The sequence below is a fragment of the Lycium ferocissimum genome, chromosome 9 (genome assembly GCF_029784015.1).
Source record: "Lycium ferocissimum isolate CSIRO_LF1 chromosome 9, AGI_CSIRO_Lferr_CH_V1, whole genome shotgun sequence".
NCBI lineage: Eukaryota > Viridiplantae > Streptophyta > Magnoliopsida > Solanales > Solanaceae > Lycium > Lycium ferocissimum.
The window spans coordinates 50,854,950-50,881,396 of record NC_081350.1 but is presented as its reverse complement, the minus strand read 5'-3'; the positions used below and the strand labels follow the sequence as shown (position 1 = coordinate 50,881,396).

The following is a 26,447-nucleotide window of genomic DNA, read 5'->3' as shown; positions in this document are numbered from 1 at the left end:
TGGATAGACTTTTTTTTTAAAATCACGTGGCATTTTATTAATTAAAAAATAACCTGAATGATTTTTTTTTTAAAAACCCCTCAACGAAAAAGGTATATTTGCACCATTTTATAACGGCAGGGGTATATATACACCACTTTTGTAACGAGGGGTATACCTACTCTAAATCGCAAAGTTGAGGGGTATATTTGCACCTTTGCCCAAAAAATGTAAAAAGAAAAGAAAAGCAAACACAGACTCTATTGATCAATCATGTTTTTGCCTCAAATTTTAAGCCAAGGCAATACAGTTTCCAGAAATTTTTTCAAATGTTTCTAACGATTCAAGTAGATGAAGGGATGTGTCAATTCCAGATCTTATGCAAGTACCGTGGAATATGAACACTTTACGCATATGAATTGACCTGGAAAAATCAATTCCTTTCTACAAATTTGTTCAAGTCCTCGAGCAACTTTATCCTTGCATCGCGTTTAATGAGATACATACACCTTGTTCAAGTGGGATTTTGTGCTATCACCAAGAATAAATCTTCCCTTTGCCCAAGCCGAGAACTATATACAACGACTCGTGCATTTGGGCGAATTTTCATATGGTTTCTGCACATTTTCTTCCTACATTCACTAAGATTCAAGTACAACTCCATGCTCTAAAAGCTCAGATAAAACACTCCTCATTTTATCCACTGACACGGGTTTTAGTATAACTCCATCCATACCAACTCTCATGCAGTTTTCTTTAGTAACTCTGTCTGTGTTTCCCGTTAGTGCCACAATAAGTGGCCTGCCATGACGTTTCCCAAACCTTTCATGAATCACTACAGCGACTTCATAACAGTCTACGCTTGGCATGCTAACATCCATGAACACTACCTTGTGTTCCTGTGTAACAACTCTCAAGCACTCATCACGAGAGCCAACGGTTGTTACATCACATCCAAGGTGTGTAAGCAGACCCTTGGTTACCATCCTGCTAACCCTGCATGAAAGAGTATCAAAACAGAAATAATTTTGATAATCAATGTCATAACTACTCACATAATCAAGTTGGAAGAATAAAAAAAGGAAAGCAAAGCTATGATCGCAACATCAAGAAGAGAGTCGCAGGATCACCGCATACAAATTTGCATCCGATAATAAAACAACTGGCCTTCCATTTATAAAAAGGATAAAATATTAAGAGAAAGGGGACTCTATAACTGGCTCTGGATCTAGAAGTATCAGGAAAAAAAAAAAAAAAAAGTAAGGCGAACCAGATCGACTCTGACATCCTTTAATTCAATGCATATCTACCAAAGACTTGTATTAAGAATTTATGTAGTAACTTTTTCCTCCATCTTCTTATGCCTTGAAAGAGCAGTATACACTTATAATGGATTTGAAAGTCTACTTGCCAGTTGGTCACTCCTTTCTTATAACTAGAGATAATGATGTGAGCCCCAAGGGGTAGGCTGGTCATCTCTCCTTCCCTTCTCCCGATCCTGCTACTGTAAGTCCATTTTCCCACCAGCACATCCACATATAGTTGTTTAACATTCTAACTTCCTTACTCTTACGTAGACTCAGTAGAAGCTAGGTCTTCTTCCAAAAGTGATATCCCGTTATTACCTCTCTTAACTATTTACATGTTCAGTCTCATGTAAGATAGATTAATACACATAAGATGAGAAACTCATGAACGAGATGGATCCAGATACATAACAGCATGACAAGACAAGAGCTGGAGATAAAGAGGTCCAGATAGTACTCACCCATTATCATCCATAACCAAAACCTTTAATCCTTGAAAAGTCATCTGCATGTGATTTGCTGGCAATTTGGCCACAAAGGGGAGCTTAGATTCATTTGCACGTCCAGCAATGCCAAGTTTAATGATAAATATAGCAGTGGACCCCTTGCCAAGACCTTCACTTTCAATCCAAATATGTCCTTCCATAAGATTGACAAACCTGTTTTCCAGCCCATTAGAAGATGTGTCAATACTAAATGCAATAAGAGAATAGAACTTCAATTTGAAGCAGTTACCAAGTTCACATAGCAAAAGAAATGACAGACGGAAAAGAACGTCTAGGAACTGGGATACCCTGTACCTCTTACAAATTGCAAGGCCAAGCCCAGTGCCACCAGAATTTGTAGTTGCTGGTGGTTGGCTTTGTGTAAACTTGCTAAACAGGTTGGGAATATCCTGCGGACTAATTCCTATGCCCGTATCTTTTACCTAAACTACAGAAAGTAGTAGTTAGCATAGTAAAAATATCAAGAACTAAAAATTTGACAGTAAAAGTCTAAAATGTCAAATTTGTAACCACCCTTAACCTATCATAGAAAGTATATCAAGCTTGTAAAAATCATACCTGCACCCGTAAGTAGATATGATTTTCACTTGGCACAGCAAAAAACTCGGGGGCTCTAGGATCTCTTAAAGAATCTGATTTTGCAACAAAAGCAGAAATTGACACGCTGCCTTCCTTTGAGAACTTTACAGCATTGCCAACAACATTTAACAGAATTTGCATTAGCCGTTTTTCATCCCCAATTACATATTCCGGCAAATCTGATGACAAACTAAGCGTGACAAAAAGCTTTTTCACAGATGCAATAGGCTTGATTAAGTTAAGGACCTACAGCAATAAGCAGACACATAAATCAATTAGTAGGTCCAGCAAAATACCATTAATGCATCACTCTTTGTTTTTTTCCTGACAGATAATCTAGAATTTGCTAGTGAAAAGAAAAGAAAGGGTTTTTTTTTTTTTTTTTTTTGGGGGGGGGGGGGGTGTGTGTGTGTGTGTGTGTGTGTGTGTGTGGGAGGGGGTGGGGGAGGAGGAGGAGGCATGAAGGGCACCTCTCTAAATAGGGCGTGGAGACTAAAAGTGTCAATATCAAGTTGAAGACTTCCATCCTCTAGCCTTGAAAGATCCAAGACATCATTGATGAGCGTCGCTAAAAGGTTGCTGCTTTTGAGGATTGTTTCAACCATCAGACGTTGCTCTGCAGTTAGATCAGTTTCTTGTAGCAAGGAAGAAAGTGCAATTATCGCATGCATGGGAGTTCTCATTTCATGATTCATAACAGCCAAGAAATCATTACGTGCACGAACAGCCATTTCTGCTTCTCTTCTTGCCAGATCAAGAGCCACATTTTGGTCCATAAGAAGATCCCTAGCCCTCATTGATTCTTCTAAAATAGCAGCATGTGACAGAGCAACAGCAACCTGAAATGACAAGGTGTATATTAGATCACTCTAGGACTCAAGGATAGCTCTTAGTTAATCAAATAGACGTGTAAGCACCTAAAACTAGTTGAGACCAGACACTGAAAACTAGAATAGATTATTTCCCTATATATCTAGAAGTAGAACATGCAAAATTAGGAGAAAGGAGGCAGGTCTCCAGTTTCCAGAGTTTTCTCCAAGAAAGCAAAAATTTGTCTTGGCAAGGGCACAGGGTTGGGGAGAAGAAGCTGACATGGATGTCTTTTCCTCAGTTGTTCTTTCTTTTATTAATTGTTACTTTTTTACACAATGAAAGCATAATAGCTAGTGGAATGTCTGGACAAATGAGGATTACAGTTGGTTAACAGCAAGCCTAAAAATAGTCCAATTACGATGAATATCTTTGAAAACTGATTTTTGGACCTGAGTCGAAGTGGTATAGATTTAGAGGTTTCATATTGCAGACCTCAACTAATTTGAGATTGAGGCATAGTTGATTGAGTTATATTTTCCATTGCTAACCAGGGGAAATCCAGGAATAGAGTCAAACATAACAACTTATTTATGCAGAAAAATGTGAAAATTCCTGAAGACTGTACAAGGCAAACAGCACAAGGCAGTAAAACTTGGACACTTTGCCTGTAAGTGACACAATATCATGATTTTTATTCAGTAAAACAAAGACTAGGCGTGCACTTGCTAGCGAGCTAATTCCTTTCATCAGAGAACAGTGCATTACCAGAGACAGAATGAAAGAGTTACGTTTGTAAAGTTTCCAATGGAGAAGTAAGATACCAGATATGTAAAAATTTTGAAAGGCTCCATTGAAGAATCATTTTTGTAACAACTCAGTAGTATTTGCTTTTACACACTTAAATACATTATCTCAAATGTGATTTTCACTTCATATGATAAAAGTACTTAGAAGAAAACTACATATATTACAAGAAGTTTTATGTACCAAGAAAGGAATATCCAATTAATTCAGAAAGGCTGTTTCTGACATTTCTATATACCATAGATCCTACTCCCCATGCTCCTAATACTGTCAGCTATGAAAGAAAAAGCCAAGGAGTTAAGGTCCTACCAGAAAATTTACTATGAATCTATGATACACTCATCTGCAACCCAATGTAACTATTCACTCACCGAAAAGCAATCAACAGACGAAAGATGCAAAAAAAGATCATCATAATTCGGCTGTTTGATTTATCTTTGAAAAAATTCATAATAACAATAACAGTATTAACAATTCAGCTGTGCAATTCCAATTTATAATACGTATAATACTAATAACAACTCCGCTGTGCAATTTCTGTTGCACATTATCAGACAATGAATTTCTCAGATTTTTGTAATTGTTCTTCTCCATAACATGGTTGTGTGGAATCCAAACTTATATAAAGGAGAAACCATAACATATTATATTAAGAAATTTCCAATAAAAAATCGAACCTGATCAGCTACTACTTCAACAAGCTCCAGCTCATGAACATGCCATTGTCTTGCACTGTCTGAAGGAAGCATCAGAACCATTAAAGCATAGCGCTTTGTTGAAAGCTCAGGCCAATCATTAATCTGAAAGTTTGACAGATGCAGAAGTGGAACCCTGACAGCAACCACCTCACCAGGCATGTATTTCCCAGTAGGTCGAAGTCTTGCGACAGGTGAATTTGGTGATACTTTCACGGCACGATTTGTACCGAAAACTTGATTGATTACAGGAAGTTGTATGGGTACAGTGAGTCCAACTGGATTTTGGTGATGTAGAGTGTAAGAAAGTTGAAGTTCTAGTCCAGCACGCGTAGGCATCCATAATGCACACTCTTCCAATGCCAACGTTCTTCCAAGCTCAACAAGTGTAGTTTTTAAAATAGTATGTCTATCAAGAGTGCTTCGGATTTCATGAGTCAGCATTCTCACATGTCTACCTGTCTCCTCTTGAGTTCGAAAAAAACCCATTTCACGGTCAAGCTGTGCAGCTTTCTTTTTCAAGAATAGTTCCCTAGTTTTGACACTTAGTAAATCGGGAATGATGTGGACAAGCATGAGAGCAGTTATACATGACACCAGCGCAGTCAAGACCTTTGCAGTAGTCATTACTACTGCCACGTTCCTTGTATGCATATTAAATGTCCATAAATTGATAAGATGTGTTGCTCCACAAAGAACTATAAAAGCACCGAACTGCACAAGAACCCATCTATATGGAAAAACAGCAGACTTCTTAACGAAGTATATCAACTCCACTGGAATGGAGAAATAAGCAAGTGCTATGAAGAAATCAGAAATGTACTGATACTTCATTAGCAAGTCATCAGCAGGCAACTGCGGGTCGATGATGCAGTTACATGAATCCACGATGGAAGATAACTGCAGAATAAGTTAGCACATAAGGTCATGAATAAAAAGGTGAACGAGAGTTAAACACTGAACATAGTGGCAGCATAAGTTATGACATATGTTCATGAAAAAGGAATTATACTTCAGATGAACAACAAGGTGAAGAAGAACCAAATACTGAAATATAACAGCTAACTTAATGTCAAATCATAGTTCCCTAAACAACAAAAGAAAACTAAATTGTGACTTTCATCTCTATGATATGTATTTATGTAAGCCACAACTTTGCTGATTCAATATGTATAGATCTCTAAAGAACTAAAAACAAAAAGTTTTGGGTGAAATCGTGGGTCTAAACGTTTCTGATGTCCTTTGCCGAAACTCCTTTTAGACAATTGTACATTCCTTTGTTCCTTTCTATTTTCTTTCTATTAAACTCTGTTAAGAAATGGATCTTGGGCCTAACTCAACCCAGAAGCTAGATCATGAGGCGAGGATTGCCCAACACCATATAAGGAGACCGAACACCCATGCCACAACTGATGTGGGAGAATCAACAACCCCCCCCCCCCCCAAACACCCCGCATGCTCAGGAGCGTGGACAATATAAGATGGGGTCCCAACATCGGACAATGAACCGGGATGGGCCTGGCTTTGATACCATGGAATGAAATGGATCTTTAGACAAGCATACATTACAAGATAAGACTCTCCTTCAACAATTAGAAATGCTACCCACAAAGATAAGAACCTAGGGGTCTTCACTCTCTACCAATATCTTGGAAAAATGCTACACCAACTACTCCGCATAATTTGTTTTGCATTTTTCTCTTGCACAATTTTTTTAATTGAATTTTAAGGGACATGAGATAGGTAGAATAGGTAGGAGAATTTAGTTGTGGAGATTGAAAGAGCAATTATTACCAACAGGTGTTGCAATTGGATCAGCTGCGTACGGATTAATTGGACAGCTGACATCAATTCACCTTTTGGCAGTTCCAGATCTATGGCGCCAATGGCAACTAAGTATATACATCTTATTTGCTGTCACATAATGCATATTATTTAGTAAAGTTCCTCTATTCTTCCTCTCCCAGTTTCTCTCGTTTTACCTTCTTGCGGGAGTGGAGCTGCTGTCGACATTGTAGACATCCTTATTTCGATTCTTCTGGCATGAAATCCATCAAAACAACACTTAATTGCTGGAGTTACCTCTTAATCCATTTCTCTTGTATCATTTCCCTTATGATTCATTTTTACTCCGAGCTTTACACAAATCGTTAATTGACTGAACTTCTCATTTTGCAATATATGGTTTGCAAGTTTAGACAGGATTAGGAATGAAGATATCCGGGATAAGGTGGGAGTAGCATCGGTGGAGGACAAGATACAGGAAGCACGGCTGAGATGGTTTGGACATGTGAAGAAGAGAGACACAGATGCCCCATTGCGGAGGTGTGAGAGGTTGGGTATGGACGGTTTTAGAAGAGGTAGGCCGAAGAAGTATTGAGGAGAGGTGCTTAGACAGGACATGGTGCAGTTTCAGCTTACCGAGGACATGACCTTAGATAGGACGCTATGGAGGACTCAGATTAGGGTAGAAGGCTAGTAGGTTGTCCCGCTTATCACTTCGTGCTAGTAGTCGCAGTTTTGATCCACAGTTTATTGTCCTTTGATTCTTGCTGCTATATGTTGTTTCTTGTACTTCGACTATCTTATTTATCTGTGGTAGCCACTGCTTCTTTTTTCTCAGACTGCTTTATCAGGGCTTTTTCGCTTTCATTAGTTGCATTTTTCATATTGCTTTTAGCTATTTGTGCTTATCTGACCTTTTCTCGTCATGTTTTCTCTTGAGCCGAGGGTCTTTTGGAAACAACCTCCCTATCTTCCGAGATAGGGGTAAGCTCTGCGTACACTTTATCCTCCCTAGACCCCACATTGTGGGATTTCACTAGATATGTTGTTGTTGTAAGTTTAGTTCATTACAGTTAGTATCAGAGCTCTTCTCTATGCCCATTATTGATCATATTAGAGATAATATGATCAAAGTAATCTGACTAGTATATAAAGAGAGTGGTGCTAGTCCATATCGATCAAAGTCGAAGCGTGAAAGACGTTTCCAGTGCTAGTTATCCAATTATAGAAGTGACCCCACATACTTTTGCTTTGGCGTTTCTCTAAAGTTGCAGTCATGGTGAAATCTTGGTTTATTTAACCACCAGGAAGTCTCAAGAACACAAGTTTCTACAAAGAAAAATAGAAGATGAAAGGCTTGTTATCCAAAATTCCTTTATTTATTTATCATTGCCATTTTTTAATCGTCTATTTTTTCTTTTATCAGTATCTATGGCTTGATCACTCGTAGAAATATGCCCTATTACATATATATGGTCAACAACATCCATCAGTTGTTAATCAGACTCAATTAGATTCGGGCCGAACTCCTGAGAAACTATAACATTGATAACTAACGCATCTTAAGAGCCTTCCTCCAGCAGTAATCACATTGGCGATGGGAACCTTTCAAGACCACAAGGAGTCAAATCCATGCAACCAAGGTCTCCATTCCAACCCATTCATACCATGCTGACCTTCCTCATTGTAATTGAGAAAAACCTCACGCAGGGTTGTGGAAGTTCGACAGGAACTCATATAACTTCTTTTAAAATAAAGTAAGATAACTATACCATTTAATCACACCCTATCAAAAACCAAAATTAGTTAGTGTTACATCCCTAGCTGACAGGAAAGAGGGATTTAGGGTTTGAGTTACACATTTCGCGTGTATATTGAATACGCCGTGGAGGACACGTGGCAGCGTACGAGTCAGCCGATGAGTTTTAGTTGGACGGTCGAGATTAGATTTTCATTAATTGGATTGGCGGCCCTGATGAACTGGACGGTTAGAGAAGCCAAAGTTGTTATAACAACCTTCCCTAGCTGGGCCAGAACTTAGATTTGGACTGGTAATTTGTTACATTCTTTCTCTTCCTCTCCTTCGACCTCTTTCTTCTCTCTTTATCAAATTCTCACCATTTCTGGTTCTATCCTAACAGGAATTGGAGTTTGGAAGCTTGTTAATGGAAGTCTTATAGTTTCTAAGCGCGTAGTTCGATTGTAATTCGACCATTCATCAACAAACGTCCATTTTCGGTTCAATTCCTATATCTATTTCTGTTGCGCATTGAACTTCCTTATAAGTTCATAGCAGTTACAGTGCATCTAACAGGAAACGGAAATGCCTGATCATACTCTTACCAGCTTAATAGTGGAGTGGTGCAATGCACAAATATTTCCTTGGAGGTACGAACACAATTTTGCAGCTATAATAGGAAGAATTCAGTAAACTTTGTGAACAAGTGACAACTGACTCCGAGAAATTTTTTTGAGGACTTAAAATCATGAGTTCTCATTAGGAACCTTAGTATAGTAGACAATTACTTTTATCCAGCTCTGTTGGGGTGCTTAAAGAAGAATCTAAGTTTAGATAAATTCTCAAAGGAAAATGAGGATAAGTGGAATGGCCAGAGAATAAGTTGTGGAGCTTGAAGGAACAGTTATACCCCAACGGGCAGTTAAAAGTGGTTCAAATGCTCGTGGATTAATTGCACTGCTTAGATAGTAAGTACTTCTCCATCCTTAACCAGAGGTCTCGAGTTCCAGTCCTGCGGGGTATGAACTCGCCTTTGTTAGGGAGCGCTTTACCTCCAATCTGGGACTTCCCAGCGCAAATCCGGATGTAGTCGGGCCCCAGTGCGGGTACCGAACTCCACGTGGGAAACCAAAAAAAAAAAAAAAATACATATCACTTGGTAAAGCTCCTTTCTACTTCCCTTTCAGATTCTCTCCTTCTTTCACTTCCTTCTCCTTCCTCAATCCTTCTCACAAAGGTAGAATACCATTCGCAGACTATCAAAACTCAAACGCCTAAATTACCTTTATTTTGTATCATTTCCCTTTCGATTCATAGTAATCCGAGCTGTACATGAATTCCACTTATTGAACAAACTTCCCCTTCTGTCTTGATAGTTGATTGCTTGCAATTTGCACTCATTTACATATTATCATTCTTAAATATCGTTCCCAAATCCCCACTTCATTCCACTCTCCAAGAACTAATAACCTTGCTCAATGAAAATTTAACTATCATATTCAGTAAAAATTAACTATCATGGAGGATGGATTATAGACTTGTTAGAGAACTTCTAAAGCTTGTTTTGGACCACACTCCGTCCCAAGTCAAACTAAGACAATTTTTTTGGGACAGAAGGAGTATATATATACATAATTAACTTAGTTTTTTACTTTTATTTTCTTTAGTATGATGATATATGAAATGAGCTTAAATATTGGATTCTTATAGCCAACCTCAACTTGTCTGGACTGAGGCGTAGTTGTTGTTATTGTTGTTGTATTCATTAAAACAACAACGTTAACTAATTAGCCATTTCAATCATTCGTTTTAGGGTATTGTAAATTAACTGATTTGAGCTAAGTTAAACACTGAAATCAGTCATTTAACACGCAGAACGAGCTGAAATTCAAACATTCATCCCAAAAGCTGAAACTATAAGAAGATAATTAATGATTTATCACAACTTTGAAGACATTATTATCACAAGAGAACCAAATAAGAAACTTAATTAGTACTAATGGGTTCCTCATGACCCAAATTTATAAGAGAACACTTGTGGGTTTAATCGTCCCAAATATATAATGACACATTTCATTATCTGGCAATAATTTAACTTTAAACTTTACTTTTTACGCTTAACGAGATGATCTATAACCCCACAAATATTTTTAGCTCTTTTTAAACCACAAGATTCAAAAAGTCTTACTTTATTTCTTAAACTCCTATAACCCCAGTTAAACTACATCATATAAATTGGGACAGAGGGAGTAACTTTTAAATAACTGGTAGTAATTTGCAATTATTCGTTTTAGGGTATTCTAAGTTAATTGATTTGAGCTAGTTAAACACTGAAACTACAAGAAGATAATAAATGAGTAATCACAATTAATATTACAAGAGAAGCAAAAAAAAAGTTAATTAGTCACTTTTAAACCCTACAAAGTAGTAAAAAATGTTATTAATTTAAGTAATTAGGGTTTATTATGGGTACTTACAAGGCGATTCATGCGTTGAAGAGATCCCATAGTGAGAAAAAATATTGGGGCGAAAAAAAGAGAAGAATAGATAGATGATCAAGAAATGATAAGAGTATAAAGGAAAGTGATACAATGGACTTGGCTAGAAAAGGAAATGACCCGACTTGTCATTACACTCACGGGTCAACCACTTGCTTTTTTTTTTTCAAAAGGAAATGTTAGAAAATATACAGCTTTTGAAAATATTTAGCCTATGTAGCACAATATATAATATTATACAACAGAAAGCATTATATTCCCTTCATCTCAATTTAAGTGTTTTATTTTTTCTTTTTGGTATGTCTATGAAAAGAGTGTCTCTTTTCATATTTCGTAAGTTGACAAGTTTATAACCACAAAATTTGAAGGACATTTTAGTACATTATACACATCTTTAATTTAGGATCAGAAGATTTAAAAATCTCTACATATTTCTTAACTTCTGTGTCTAGTTAAACTAAGACACTTTAATTGGAATAGAGGGAATACATAATGTATCAATCTTGTATAAAGTATGTAAAGATATTTATATACAAATATGGACTAAATCGGGTGTTTATACATAAAGTATAAGTTACCGGGCATAAATATTTTCAAAAATAGACATAGAGCGTAATTTTTCCTTTTTTAAAGGGAAGGGATTTGGGAGAAAATATTTACGCCACGTAATTCATATTTTTAGTTTGTTACCCGATTTAGCTTATATTTATTTATAAGCACCTTTTATATACTTTTATATGTTTCTCTTAGAGATAATGTTGTATTATATTGTATCATAATATTGTGTCATGTCGTATTATATTATATATGAGCTATGTGACGTAATATTTTACGTTGGGCCGTATATTTTTGAGGCGAAAAAAGAGAAGAATAGATAGATGATCAAGAAATGATAAGAGTATGAAGGAAAGTGATACAATGGACTTGGCTAGAAAAGGAAATGACCCAACTTGTCATTACACTCACGAGTCAACACTTGCTTTTTTAAAAAAGGAAATGTCCAAAAATATATTGCTTTTGAAAATATTTACGCCACGTAGCACAATATGCAACATTATACTTGAGGGAAAGCATTATATTCTCTTCATCCCAATTTAAGTATTTTACTTTTTCTTTTTGGTATGTCCCAAAAAAGGGTGTCTCTTTTCATATTTAGTAAGTTAACAATTCAAATATCTTATATGACAAGTTTATAACCACAAAATTCAAAAGACATTTTAGTACGATATACACATCTTTAATTTATGACTAGAAGATTTAAAATCTCTAGTAGTTATTTCTTAAACTCTATACCTAGTAAAACTAAGACACTTCAATTGGAACAGAGGGAGTACATAATGTATAAATCTTGTATAAAGCGTATAAAAGTGTGTAAATGTATTTATATACCAATATGGACTAAATCGGATATTTATACGTAAAGTATAAGTTATGTGGCGTAAATATTTTCAAAAATAGACATAGACCGTAATTTTTCCTTTTTTAAAGGGAAGGGATAATTACGCTTTAGGTCCATTTAGGAGAAAATATTTACGCCACGTAATTCATATTTTTAGTTTGTTACCCGGTTTAGCTTATATTTATTTATAAGTACCTTTTATATATTTTTATATGTTTCTCTCAGATATAATGTTGTACAATATTGTATCATGTAGTATATTATAATACTATATATGAGTTATGTGACGTAATATTTTATGTTGGGCCGTATATTTTTGAAAATTTCTTTTTGTTAAACTCGGAGTTAACTCGGTCGAGTTGACTGAATGGACTCCAACGACAGACAATTGTTTGATTGAATTTGAAGGGCTTTTTTTCACGTGTAAATGTCGGGGGAAAAGGGGAAAAATATAGGAAAAGAGATTACCTGGAAATGGGCGTATTATCAACCTATGGTTAATTACTCCTCAACAAGACCGGTAGTCTTTTTCTTTTCTTTTCTTTTTCCTTATTGTAATATCAAAATTTGAGTCCAAGATTGGACGAGGCACGTGACTAGGTCTTGGTCGCTTCACATTGCAGTGGATGATAATATTTATTTATCTTTAATTAGATATGGGTTTCATCTTTGAGAATGGAATGATCTTTTGTAGGGAGCGTTTTATCTTCAAAGTGGACTTTCTGGTGCGGCATGTTTGGGGTTAGATTAAGATTCGTGTTGAAAAGTATTACGTTATTGATAAAGTAACTGTATGGGTAAAAAATGTACCTGACACGTGGACCAACATGTAGTCAACAAATGTCAGTTTATTCAATGACGAATAAATATTAGATGGTAATGCCAAGCATAACATTTACGGAAAGGCAGTAGATTGGGTCAACGGTGAGAACATCAGCGGAAACAACAGATAAGACCCTCTTTATTGCGCATTAAATGGAATTAATGCAGTAATGACTGAAACGGTTATTAACGGTCAGAATCAAGGAAATTAAATGACAATCATCAATTCATCAATTAATGATTGCCGTTACAGACACATAACGGAAAGAGCACCAGATAGGACCATATACCTATAAATAGGATTTTTATTTATAGATGGAGGGATCCAATTCTGACTAAGGATATACTTCTACTGATTATTGTTTTTATTTATTCTCACCATCATTCTCTAATCATTAAGTTCTTACTCGTTCTTGGAGAGGAGGAAATTCACTATTATTGATCATCAGAATTGGCATAAGTTTACTTCTTCTTTTTATTTAGATACTTTTTATTGATAGTTAATAACTTACTTGTATTAGTTCTTACATTTGTATCAAATTACTACCAACTGTGGTTAATTGTCACACCCCGACGAGGAGTATGAAGGGCTCCGACCCGTAGGCCGGAAACCACCTGACTTAGCAGTTACTTCGAATATTCTATACCGTAACTCAAGAACACCTGCACGCAGAAAAGGCCCAATATAGAAATATCCGATAATCCAACACATATGTACATATGCGAACCGGTAAGGTCGCTACCAACATCGCGAGTGTCATAAAGCCGGCAAGGCTACTAGGAAATTATCACAGACCAAAACGAGGCCAACATGACCGTACCCAATATTTACATACCCCACTATGTCTATGAGCCTCTAAGAATATAGATATAAACATATACTACATTAACTTAAAGGTACCAAAAGATAGCAAGTCCGGAGTAGTGGCACTTGCTGACACCGCTGAAGCTGGAAGTCCTACTGCGGATGCTCTCCAATAAATCTGTCAGAGCCTACAACACGAAATGCAGTATCCCGTGCAATGGGATGTCAGTACGGATAAAAGTACTGAGTATGTAAGGTTGGAAGTAATAACATAAGTAGGACGGAAATATAAAGAAAGTAGAGGTAACCTGTCAGATGAGAATATACAATATGCAATGCATGAATCTTAAACATCATATGTGAGTAAGCACATATATATATGTATATCATATAAGTGTTAGTCTTTGTGGAACGTGCAGCCCGATCCATATATGTTAGTGCCGAGGAACGTACGACCCGATCCATATATATATATATATATATATAAGAAACTCCGCTCGCACACTTCTGACCATTGAAACTTGGCCCCCTTCTGAGTTAATTTTGTGAGGGGGGCTGCTATAGAAGAAAATCCCTCTACAAATCTTCGATCCCGACTTCCGAAGCGGTCGTTGGTCGGGGCCAGTTCTTAATGGCCTCGATCTTCCGATCATCAACTTTTATACCTTCATCGGACACGATATGGCCTAGGAAAGCCACCGATGTTAGCCAAAATTCACATTTGCAAAATTTGGCATACAACCTTTGATCTCACAATGTTTGCAACACCTTTCGGAGGTGATAAGAATTTTCCATCTCCGAACGAGAATATACCAGGATATCGTCAATGAACACTATAACAAAAACATCCAAGAAGGGTCAGAATACTGTGTTCATTAATGCCATAAATGCTGCAGGAGCATTTGTCAATCCAAAAGACATAACCAAGAATTCAAAATGCCCATATCTCTTCCGAAAGGCTGTCTTTGGAATGTCTTCCCCTTTCACTCGTAGTTGATGATACCTTGATCTTAAGTCAATCTTCGAAAAGCATTTGGCACCCTGTAGCTGGTCAAACAAATCATCAATTCTAGGCAACGAATATTTGTTCTTGATAGTTACCTTATTCAATTATCGATAGTCAATACACATTCTTAGGGAGCCATCCTTCTTGCGCACAAATAATAGCGATGCTCCCCACGCAGATGTCTTTGGGCCTAATGAAACCCTTATCCAGTAAGTCTTGCAATTGCACCTTTAATTCCTGCAACTCAACAGGGGACATACGATAAGGGGGAATAGAAATGGGTTAAGTGTCCGGATACACGTCGATAGCAAATTCAATTTCCCTTTCAGGAAGGAGACCTGGTAATTCATCATGGAATACATCCTGAAATTCATTCACTACAGGAACGGATTGCAAAGTTGGCGGTTCGGCTTCAGTACTTCTAACTCGAACCAAATGATAAATATAACCTTTGGAAATCATTTTCCGTGCCTTAAGGTAGGAAATAAACCTGCCCTTTGGAGCCGGAGTATTGCCCTTCCATTTGAGAACCGGCCCACTCGAAAACTGAAATTTCATAGTTTTGGACCAACATTCCACATTGGCATAGCAAGAGGCTAGCCAATCCGTACCCATCATAGTGTCAAAGTCCACCATTTCTAATTGCACTAAATCAGCAAAAGTTTCACGACCACATATCATAACCACACACTTGCGATAAACTCGTCTGGCAACAACAGGTTCTCCGACAGAAGTAGAAACTAAGAAAGGCTTGGACAAAGATTCGGGCTTAATACCAAACTCATCAGCAATATAACAAGTGATATAGGATAGTGTGGAACTCGGGTCAACCAACGCATAAACATCATAGGAATATATAGATAAAATGCCTGTCACAATATCTGGGGACGACTCAAGATCCTGCCGCCCTGTAAGTGCATAAATACGGTTTTGGCTGCTGCCGGAACCTGACACCTGACCTCTTCCCCTACCTCTACCGGCTGGAACTGAAGAACTTTGCCCAGGAGGGCAAAAAGAAGATGAAGAGCATGCAATCGAACCTGTAGGCTATGTCGGACCACCTCCGTCACGAGTCGGACAGTCCCGTATAACATGACCAGGCTGTCTACAAGAATAACACACCCCCATACCCTGGCGGCACTGGCCAAAGTGGCCCTTACCGCACTGATCATAACGAGGCAGTGGGGGCCTTGCCTGGCTCGATTCTCCCCTATAAGAAGGAACTGGCGTTCTCGAACTCTGACTCGGTTCAGAATAAGTGAGTCGCTCATAACGCTGCCTCCGAAACTGAGAGGGGGCACTAACTGCTGAAGGAGCTGATCTTCTATAAGAGTAGGGCCTATAACCTTCCTAATAAGCGCCTGAATAACCTACGGATCTGGCCTGCTTATAACGGCCCCTATTCGGGTCTTACTCAGTCCGCTGATAACGTTCAAGGTCCTCCTAATTTTGAGCATACGCCTGAATACGAGCAATATCCATGCCACCTTGTAAAGAAGCCGTCATACAATCCTTAATCAAGTGAGGCCCAAGTCCAATCACGAAATGGTGTACCCTATCTTCCATATCAGCCACCATTGTTGGAGCATATCTAGCCAAGGAGTTAAACTTCAAACTATATTCCCGGATGCTCATATTATTCTGGCGAAGTAATAGGAACTCATCAGCCCTAGCCCGGTGAACCTCAGCGGGCAGATAATGATCTAAAAAGGCCCTGGTGAATTCGGACCATACTGCTGGAGGTGCATTCTGCCCTCTCGACTATTGCCAGGACTCATACCATACTGCTGCCATATCCCACAGTCTATAAGAAGCTAGCTCCACTAACTCCATATCGGAAGCACGAATTACCCTCAAGGCGCAGCCCATTCGATCTACAAAGTTCTGAGGGTCATCCTTTAGGTTTGTCCTCGCGAAAATCGGAAGGTCCAAAGTAAGAAAGTCACGCACGCGGGAACTAACAGCCCTATCCGGAAGGCCAGCCTGCCGCTGAGTCTGGGTAGCCACCAATCTAGTCAATAGCTGGACTGCATTTCGCAAGTCTTGATCGGAAACAGCAGGGGGAGGAGCTGGAGGCTGAGGAGCCGGAGGGTCTGGAGCTCTATCATGCTCTTCAGCAACTAATGGAGTAGAGGTAGCATGCGAGGGAGTAGCGCTCTGGGCCTCACCATGCCTTAACTAGGCTCGGGCCTTTCCCCACCGCGTCCCGTATTTTGCTAGCCTTCTTCTTTCTCTGAGGCATCGCTGAAATTTAAACAGGAAAGGATTAGACAATGTCATCCTTACTTGGCTCTATCGCACGATCTAGATCATGAAGAAAAGTGTCTTCCTAAATGCCCTGTAGCCTCCTAGCTATAGATATAGGGCATGACATATCGATAACCGAGACTCTACTGAACACGGCTCATATACAACCTAGGAATGAACTGCTCTAATACCAATTTGTCACACCCCGATGAGGAGTATGACGGGCTCCGACCCGTAGGCAGGAACCACCTGACTTAGCAGTTACTTCGAATATCCTATACCATAACTCAAGAACACCTGCACGCAGAAAAGGCCCAACATATAAATATTCGATAATCCAACACATATGTACATATGCGAACCGGCAAAGTCACTACCAACATCGCGAGTGTCATAAAGCCGGCAAGGCTAACAGGAAAGTATCACAGACCAAAACAAGGCCAACATGACCATACACAATATTTACATACCCCACTATGTCTATGAGCCTCTAAGAATGTACATATAAACATATATTACATTAACTTAAAAGTACCAAAAGATAGCAAGTCCAGAGTAGTGGCACTTGCTGACACCGCTGAAGCTGGAAGTCCTACTGCGGATGCTCTCCAATAACTCTGTCAGAGCTGCAAAGCATGAAATACGGCGTCCGTACAATGGGACGTCAGTACGAATAAAAGTACTGAGTATGTAAGGCTAGAAGCAATAACATAAGTAGGACAAAAATATAAAGAGAGTAGAGGTAACCTGTCAGCTGAGAACACACAATATGAAATGCATAAATCTTAAACATCATATGTGAGTAATATATATATATATATATATATATATATATATATATATATATATATATATATATATATATATATGTGTTACAGAACGTGCATCTCAATCCATATATGTTAGTGCCGAGAAACGTACGGCCCGATCCATAAATATCATATGATTCATATACATAATGTAAATAGTATGCATGAAAGCTCATATGAAAGCTACAACTTTATCTGAGACATTTACCACATCAATAAGAGAAAGGTTGGCTCTTCTTCTTTTCCTCAAAATTAAAGGCGTTTCTTCCTCGGAATTTGTGTTTTCAGTGGTAAGCCTACCTTTAGTCTTCCCAATCACGGAAAGACCAGAAGAAGACTGCTTCTTCAGTCTTCTCTTCTTAAGAATAGGTTTACCAACATCCTTTGAACCTTCTCCCTCCGCATTCGACCTTTTTCTGACAATAGAACGAATATTATCCAATGCCGAGTCGTCATCATTTGGAAGAATCAAGGCTCTTGATGATAATCTCCTTTTACTGGAACGGCCTGACAAAATAGAGTCTATGAAGACAATTATGATCAGGAGAAGAAGATTAATAAAAATAAATACCTTTATTTTTTTCGGAATCATCGAAAGTGCGAATGCCCCATTGCACCGCCATTCATTCCCAAGTTCTAGCACTTGCCGAGAATCGGATAATTATTTCTATAAATGCGCGAATATTTAACTCGGGATTAAAATCTCTCACATTCCACTTCTCCAGAAAAGACCCAGCGTTACTACTCACTAATTGGTAAGTAGGAATAAACACAAAATCATTAAACCATAAGCGGTCATGGCTATCTTCAGGATCCTCGAACAGTTTATTCGAGCCCTTGGCCCTAAACATTATCATTAAACCCCTTATAAAACGAAGGGAGTTCAAATATAAAATATGATCCAAGGTAAGTTGTACATTGGTAAGACGAGCAACGTGTTGATATAATTGAATCAAACGCCAGACTCCGAGTGTAAGTCGCACAACACATACTTGGAGGTGGCAGCATAATTGATCAATCAGCGAAGTTAACGGTAAATTAAACCCAATAGTAAAAGGGTAAAGATACACTGCGGAAAACCCAGGCAAATGAGAAGTAGCGGGCCTCTCCGATTCAGGAACGATAATCTCCACATGGTGATCCTTCCAATGACACCTTTCAATTACCGAAGGGATAAGATCTTCGGTAATATCGGATTTAGTCCCTGACATCATCGCCATTCTTTCCTTATCAGATTCATATTCGTTTATCTTCAAGTCAGTAGTATGAGAAGGATTTTTGGGGAGTACACCATCCATAGAAGAAAGATTTATCTTTCCAACTTCAACAACACCAGCACTAGCAGATAAAAAAGAAGACCCAGTAGATGCAGCAGCAATAGCATCGCCCATCAATTTCTTGGGAGACATTCTATTTTTAGGTTTTTCAGCATCTACATGAGGAGGAAAGGCATCAACAATAACGGTCTTTTCTAGCAAAATGTTCTGAGAAGATGAAGGAGAAGACATGATTATGAATTAGAGGAAACGAAGAAGGAAATGAAGTAAAGGAATTTAAAATTGAAGAACTTTGGAGCGAAAAATTTGAGATGAAATAGTAGAAAAAGGTAAAATTTGAACCTTTGTAGAGAATGAAAAACCGCCATCATTACCTTGGGAAACGGAAAGAAAACGAAGGGCACGGTTACAACCACGTGGCCCACGTCTGACTTTATCATTTAATGCAAGTCCTTTGAACTTCAATGATTATGCCACGTATTCATCACGTCAGTGGACCACGATCTGCCGCCAGCTACAACATTTCCTATTCCACGGAAAGAAGATTCAAATGTGTAAATAAGAGAGGATTGATGAAAATCGGCAAGACAATTTCTCGGGAACATCTTTGTGATGAACCCGAAAAATTGAGGGACTGTTTGTATGGGTAAAAAATGTACCTGACACGTGGATCAACATGTAGTCAACATGTGTCAGTTTATTCAATGATGAATAAATATTAGATGGTAATGCCGAGCATAGCATTTACGGAAAGGCAGCAGATTGGGTCAATGGTGAGAACATCAACGGAAACAACAGATAAGACCCTCTTTATTGCGCATTAAATGGAATTAATGCAGTAACGACTGAAATGGTTATTAACGGCCAGAAACAAGGAAATTAAATGACAATCATCAATTCATCAATTAATGATTGCCGTTACAGACACACAACGGAAAGAGCACCAGATAGGACCATATACCTATAAATAGGATTTTTATTTATAGATGGAGGGATCCAATTCTGACTAAGGATATACTTCTACTGATTATTGTTTTTATTTATTCTCACCATCATTCTCTGATCATTAAGTTCTTACTCGTTCTTGGAGAGGAGGAAATTCACTATTATTGATCATCACAATTGGCATAAGTTTACTTCTTCTTTTTGTTTACATACTTTTTATTGATAGTTAATAACTTACTTGTATTAACTCTTACATTTATATCAAATTACTATCAACTGTGGTTAACCTTAGCACAAATTCAACTATTTGGGTAAAACACAAATTTTGACTCAAACAGTAACCTTACAAAAGGCGACTTTATTCTCAGAGTTCGAATTCAAAAATTCTGATTAAGAATGAAGGGATACTGAGCAGTCTACCCCCAGTGGTAGAGCCACATGCATCCAAGGGGTGTCAATCGACACCCTTTCACCAAAAAATTACACTTTGTAAATACGTAAAAAGAACTTTTTTTTATATAGATACTATGTGTTGAACCCCCTTAATTTCGTCGTACATTTACTTTTTTATATTTTGATACCCATTAGTAAAAATCCTAGTTCCGCCACTGTCTACCACAACCTTAATTTGGTGGTACCGTTTTTTTATCGCACATCGTCACTACCCTAGAACTTCTAACATGTAATTTGTTCGCTTCAACAACATTCGTTGTTGTTGTTGATAAAATAAACCATACAGTCCGGAGATTGTAGTGGGGTAAGTATCTATTCATATAATCAGAAGTATCAAGTTTGGGCTCTGGAAATGAAATTATCTTTAGAAGAGAGCATTTTACACTTCAAGTGAAAAAATTCGATGCGAATTAGTATTAATCGAGACCCAAAATGAATATCAAACACTAGGAGAGAAACAAAAAAGACCTTGGTCCATCAAGGGTAAGACATGTCGTGAAACCTCCGAAACATTACGATATGCATATAGGTCAGTCGGAAGAATCACCTTGAAGCTCGTTACTCTCGTTCTTTTGATAATTTCCAGTTATTTAAAAGAAATGTGAAATGTACGTAATAAAAAGTTGATTGTCACAATCAACGAATCACAATTTCAATCCTACTAAAACGTATAAGCTTGTTGCATTAATGCTTCAGCAGCATTCATTTGTTGTTGTTGATGTAATAGATTATATACTTCAGTATTTCATTTTATATGACATTCTTCTACTTTTGTTAAATATATTTTAATAAAGTGACATTCTACTTTCTACTCTACTAGAAACGGGAGTCAGGGTAGAACAAGGACGAACAAGTACATTTTGTGATTTCAGATATTTTAAAGGGCAAATTGGTGATTCAAGTGTTGTGATTTAAAGGACATATTTGTGATTTAAAGGACCTAATGAAAATGTTCTTCTACATTTGATTTCTCAAATACCCAGAAGTCTATTCTTGAATAAAAAAGCAATCTTTATGTGTTTTGTGCTTATGGGTACTCAGAGTGTTGCTGTTGTTGTTGTTTTTTTGTTTTTAGGAATTGATTTGCAAAAATTAAAACTTAAGTTTTTTGACTTATAAAGAAAATGTTGTGACTGATTTTAAAACTTTTACATATTTTTTCTTGGATTTGTTTTGAGTGTTTTAGTAAGTAATGGAATAAAAAATGGATCATTATGAGATCATGGAACAAATTGGGCGTGGAGCATTTGGTGCTGCTATTTTAGTTAATCACAAGCAAGAAAGAAAGAAGCAAGTAAGTAAGTAAGTTTTTTTTTTTTTTTTTTTCACTTGAATGCTTATAAGGATTTGAATTTGATGTAAGTTTTGATTTTGTTTCTTGAATTTCTTTATGGGGTTTGTTGAATTATGCTTATAAGGATTTGAATTTGATGTAAGTTTTGATTTTGTTTCTTGAATTTCTTTATGGGGTTTGTTGAATTAATAGGTATGTGTTAAAAAAGATTCGATTAGCTCGACAAACAGAACGTTGTAGGAGATCTGCTCATCAAGAGGTAGTACATTGTGTTGTTTTTCAATTTTATTTTGGTTATTGTTTTGCCTTTATAGCCTGTTTCCTCGAGCTTTTGGGAAGTCAAAAAATGTTTATTTTATAGAGTTGAGGTGTTTGGTCGACCTTTTAGGAAATTCTGTTAAGAAATTTGTGCATTTCTTTTTTACGCTTGCCCATGCTCCGGTTAACATTTTGATATTGGCTGCAAAATTTAGAACCCGTTTGGATGGACTTATTTTAAGTGGCTTTTAAGTATAAGCCATGAGTTAGGAATTTTAGCTTTTGTCTTTTTAAAAACAAGTGCTTAAAAACACTTTTTTACTTTATCTAAACAGTCAACTATTCTTTAGAATAGGTAGGTAAATTTTCTCGAATCAATGTTTATTTTCTTTATGGCCAAGTTTACTTTGGCAGATTGGATGTCCTCCTCTGTCGGAGAACATTACAGTACTGTTTAGAAATTTTGTACTGCCTACTTGGAATGACTGGGTTATCTGAGATGTCTCGACGTTTAGAGATGGGTGCAGTTCCGTGCTGTTTTAGGGATGTAGCTATGTCAATTCATTACTACTGACTCCCGGAGAAGTTAATTACCTGATTTTTTGTAGCTATTCTTGAAATTCCTGTGGCATTTGTTATTCTTTTAACCAATTCCGTACATGCATTGATTGAAGAAAAGGGGCTATAGAGAAAGTAAGTCTTCCATCTTGAACAACTACTTTGTTCTTTGCTTGCTCCGTGAATTAAGAATTCTTTACTGAAAGTACCAATGAAGAAATATTTTTTATTGTTGCTTGGCTGCTGATCATAGTTATCGTAGTTCGGGGGAGCATCTGCATCTGGTGAATTTACTTATGACACCTCTTTGGCTGCCTTACATTCAGGGGCGGATTTACCTTATGCCGAGGGGTGTCACGTGACACTGCTTCATCGGAAAATTTTACTAAATATGTATATGTAACTGAAAGTAAGAAATGAAAATACGGTTAAATTCGCCAAAAGGACACTGCTTGACATAAAGAACGGCGTAGCTCAGTTGGTTAGTGCTCTTAGTTTTCATCTTAGGTCGGGAGTTCGACCCTCGGTAGCCTAACTTATTGAGTAAAAATATTTTTTTCGCCTTATTATATACACAAAAAGATACTTGTTCAGGTTCGAATCATGGACCTCTTAAAAGTTATGAGAACTTTCAACCAATCAATCCAGCTTTACATATGTAAGTTGTTGTGACAAGCAAATAATTGGTACTTCTGCTTTCCTGGTTAGGTGTGTCCTATTTACATTGTGTTCATTTTTTAATATGACGTTTATAGTGTTTTATTTGTTTGTTCTCATTTTAAAATTGTGACACCGCTTAAAGAAAATCTTGCGTACGCCACTGCTTACATTCTTACCTTGGTGGTAGGTGTATTCTGCTTTTCCGTTTTCATTTTTCAATTACTCTTTCGGGATGATGTGACTTTCACGTTGTTTAACTTATTTTTTGAACATTTTCATGTGTCAGATGTCGAGGATACTCATAACAGGCTGGCCTTCTTGGATGACAGAGCTGTCTTAACTGTTCCTCTGTTCTATCTTGAAGGTAAGTGCATTACTCGGTTGCCCTGTGACTGTCTTTTCTTCAATTACTGGAGCACGGGCCCAACATCAGAGGCTCATAATCTTCAAAAATGTTGGTGCAAGGTGCAAGAGACCCCAAATTTCATAATGCAAGAAATAACAAGAACTGGAGTTGAATGATAGAGTTCTTCCAGAGTAACTTTGCTTCCTTTCCTTAGTCGTATGATAACACTGCAATGAAGAAGCTGAGGGCATATATGTGTGAGAAACCAAAAGCATTTGCTTTGCATATTCTACAAATTTCAACAATACACTTAGGTGGCAATTTTTTTTGCACATAATTCTCCCAAAAAAAGGTTGTTCATTGCCTCAAAGTAGGATTGGCTCTTTCCCTTGTGTCTGTGTTTTATTACATGAGGCCTCTGCGTGAAGTTGTTGGATGGAATGCTATGTGGGCTGTTATGGCAGTTGAAGTAGTATTTGAGTACACTCTAGGTGAGTATTCATATGTTACACCTATGTTTCTTTCTTTTATTTAATTCATTGTGCATAAGACTTTTGAAAATGTTATTGACTTGGAGTCAAAATTCCATTACCATATGCAGGTTCTACACTTTATAAGTGTGTAAATAGAGCTATGGTAGCATGTCTCGCTGAATCTCTAGGAATTGATGTTCGCGGGTGACAAGTCAATCTGAAGAAAGATTTGAACCTGTTATTCTCCAAGCTTCAGTTTTTCTCTTAGGTATGTAAGAGTTTCTTATAATGTTTATGAAAAGTTTACACTAGCTTCATTAGGTAGATCTGAAGCTCACTTGTCAATAAGTCGACTGTTTAAGTCAACAAATACTTGGTGTTGTATCTTGATTACTTAAATATCACCAAAATCTGTAGTTTAGTTGAAAGTTTAAAATACATTTTTGCGATGCAATTTGCTCTATTATTCTTGTTACTTAAAACTTCAGCTGCTTTTAGTATTTAAGGGAGAAATTACACGTAAATTTATTTTTCTTCTTTATTTATTTCTTACAAAAAGAATTTGAGTAATGTGTGGTTGGCCTCTTGAAAATACAGAATAGATCTAAAAGAATCCAGTTATAGTTGTTGAAAATGTAAAGCTTTATCCACCCCCAAAGGTTTAATTATTCGTCTACGTGTAATAACTGTAAAAAGTAACAAATTTCAATATTTATAAGTCTTTTTATGCTTCAAATGAAGATTCTTCTTTATTACATGTCCTAATTGTTTCTTTGCTTCACTACACTATCGATGACTTCCGAGCTTTAGGGGGGAGACATTTGGCTTCCACTTCACTTCTTCACTTTCCCCTGTCCTACTTTGATTTTATGGTTCTTTCTAATCCTCTATCTCTTACTACAAAAAGTAGCTGCAAGTCGTTTGCTCCAAATTGATTTGGGCTTGTGAATCGAACTTCAGGTATGTCTTCGATGTCTGCAAAATATTTGTTCATCTCTCTTTCATTTTGTTTATTGCTCTTCTCTGTGCCTTTGATTTTCTCCAACAGCTAACAGTGTGATTAATGAAAGCTAGATGAGGGATTGTGTATGTAATACATCTTTCCTTTCTTGTGTCTGTTTGGGAATTACAATTGGTTTCCATCATGGAGACAGATTGAAAACTATTCTAGCAAAAAAATTTGGCAGAGATTTCCCCACTGATATAGAAAATTAGACCCTATTCTTTTGGGTTGTAGGCAGTAGGAAGGTGCTTAACTTGAAGGAAGTGAATGTGATGAGAGCCTATGGAACTGCTAAAGGCAAGTTTCAGCATCTTTAAGATCGTCATCAAATGAGGGTGAAGAAATTTGTAAAGAGGTAAACCGATACCTCCTAATTTTCTATCTTTTGGAATGGTGAAGAGGTGTATAGTTTAATACCATCCTCTGTCTGATGAGGTTTTTGAAATTTGACTTGAGCTAGGTTGATTGCAATGTAAGTTGAGTTGCTTTCTCTACTCTTTTTGTTAGTAACGTTTTGCATGCCATGTAAGAAGAAACTATCCTTTGTTGCAATATTAATTATCTAATGTTCATACTGGATGTTTTTCCTTCCAATGTTATGAAAAACCACACTTTCGAGATACCACATCTGTGGTGTAATGAAATATCACTCTTGCATGGAACTAAAGAAACACAATTGATCAAGGTCTTTGGTGAATTAGCATAAAAATAACATTTTTTTTTTTTGCGTAAAAATACATGTAATTGGTTTTTGTGTGATTACAGTTCAAAACTCCTACATTCTTAATGTATTTGTAATTTTTTTCATTGTATTCACAATGACTACTTTATTTAAATTGTCTCGTCTCTTTCCGTGTTCCATATGATAGGCAAGATCTCTAATTCTTGAGTCTTGCTGTAAGGGAAGATGAACATTTGGATTGGGAGATACGGATAAGGGTAGCACTGGGCATGTCGTACTGCCTTGAGAACAATCATAGTTTGTCGTCATGGGTACCCCATAGAAACTTGACTTACTGCTGTGTACATCAAAGAAGACTACAACCATGAAGTAGTGCTCAGCTATCCTATTGAGGCCTCAAGTGCACATCTATCCAATTATCTTCATGTTATTTGTTAGAGAAGAGGCAAATATTATTCAAGATTAAACTTCTGCAGCAAAAGGGGAATGACAAGTATGTGCTAATGTTACTATCAATGTTCTTGCTGCTCTTTAAGTTAATAGTGTACCTCTGTTGGAATGATGAAAAAGCAAAAAACAACGGTCTGTAGTATTTTAGCTTCACACTTCCTGCACAACTTCTCATGGCATGCAGCTCTATCTTCTTTTCTTAGGTTGAATGTAGCTTATTTTAATTGCAGCTCTATGAGTGTTTTGGTCAAACTTT

The 26,447-nt window shown here is 37.2% G+C and overlaps 1 protein-coding gene and 1 long non-coding RNA gene across 8 annotated transcripts; one reads left to right on the top strand and one right to left on the bottom strand.

Moving 5' to 3' along the window:
• Positions 1-223: 223 nt before the first annotated feature.
• LOC132031215 (ethylene receptor 1) lies at positions 224-10,840 on the bottom strand. Of its 2 annotated transcripts, XM_059421095.1 has the most exons (7): positions 10,684-10,840; positions 4,666-5,583; positions 2,842-3,210; positions 2,351-2,617; positions 2,087-2,214; positions 1,748-1,945; positions 224-975 (listed from the first exon to the last, which is right to left on the bottom strand). In XM_059421095.1, exons 1-7 carry the CDS (start codon positions 10,711-10,713, stop codon positions 621-623), a joined length of 2,265 nt encoding a protein of 754 aa, XP_059277078.1. In that variant the 5' UTR covers positions 10,714-10,840; the 3' UTR covers positions 224-620. The 2 variants fall into 2 exon arrangements, with proteins under 2 accessions (XP_059277078.1, XP_059277077.1); XM_059421094.1 differs by having other exon boundaries at positions 1,748-2,214.
• Positions 10,841-23,403: 12,563 nt separating this feature from the next.
• LOC132031214 (uncharacterized) lies at positions 23,404-26,447 on the top strand. Of its 6 annotated transcripts, none has more exons than XR_009408189.1 (6): positions 23,404-23,420; positions 23,524-24,074; positions 24,185-24,324; positions 24,964-25,020; positions 25,324-25,414; positions 25,962-26,445. It is a non-coding gene; the product is annotated as an uncharacterized LOC132031214 (long non-coding RNA). The 6 variants fall into 6 exon arrangements; XR_009408190.1 differs by having other exon boundaries at positions 24,967-25,020; positions 25,962-26,444; XR_009408188.1 differs by having other exon boundaries at positions 23,409-23,420; positions 23,524-23,601; positions 23,703-24,074; positions 24,964-25,414; positions 25,962-26,447.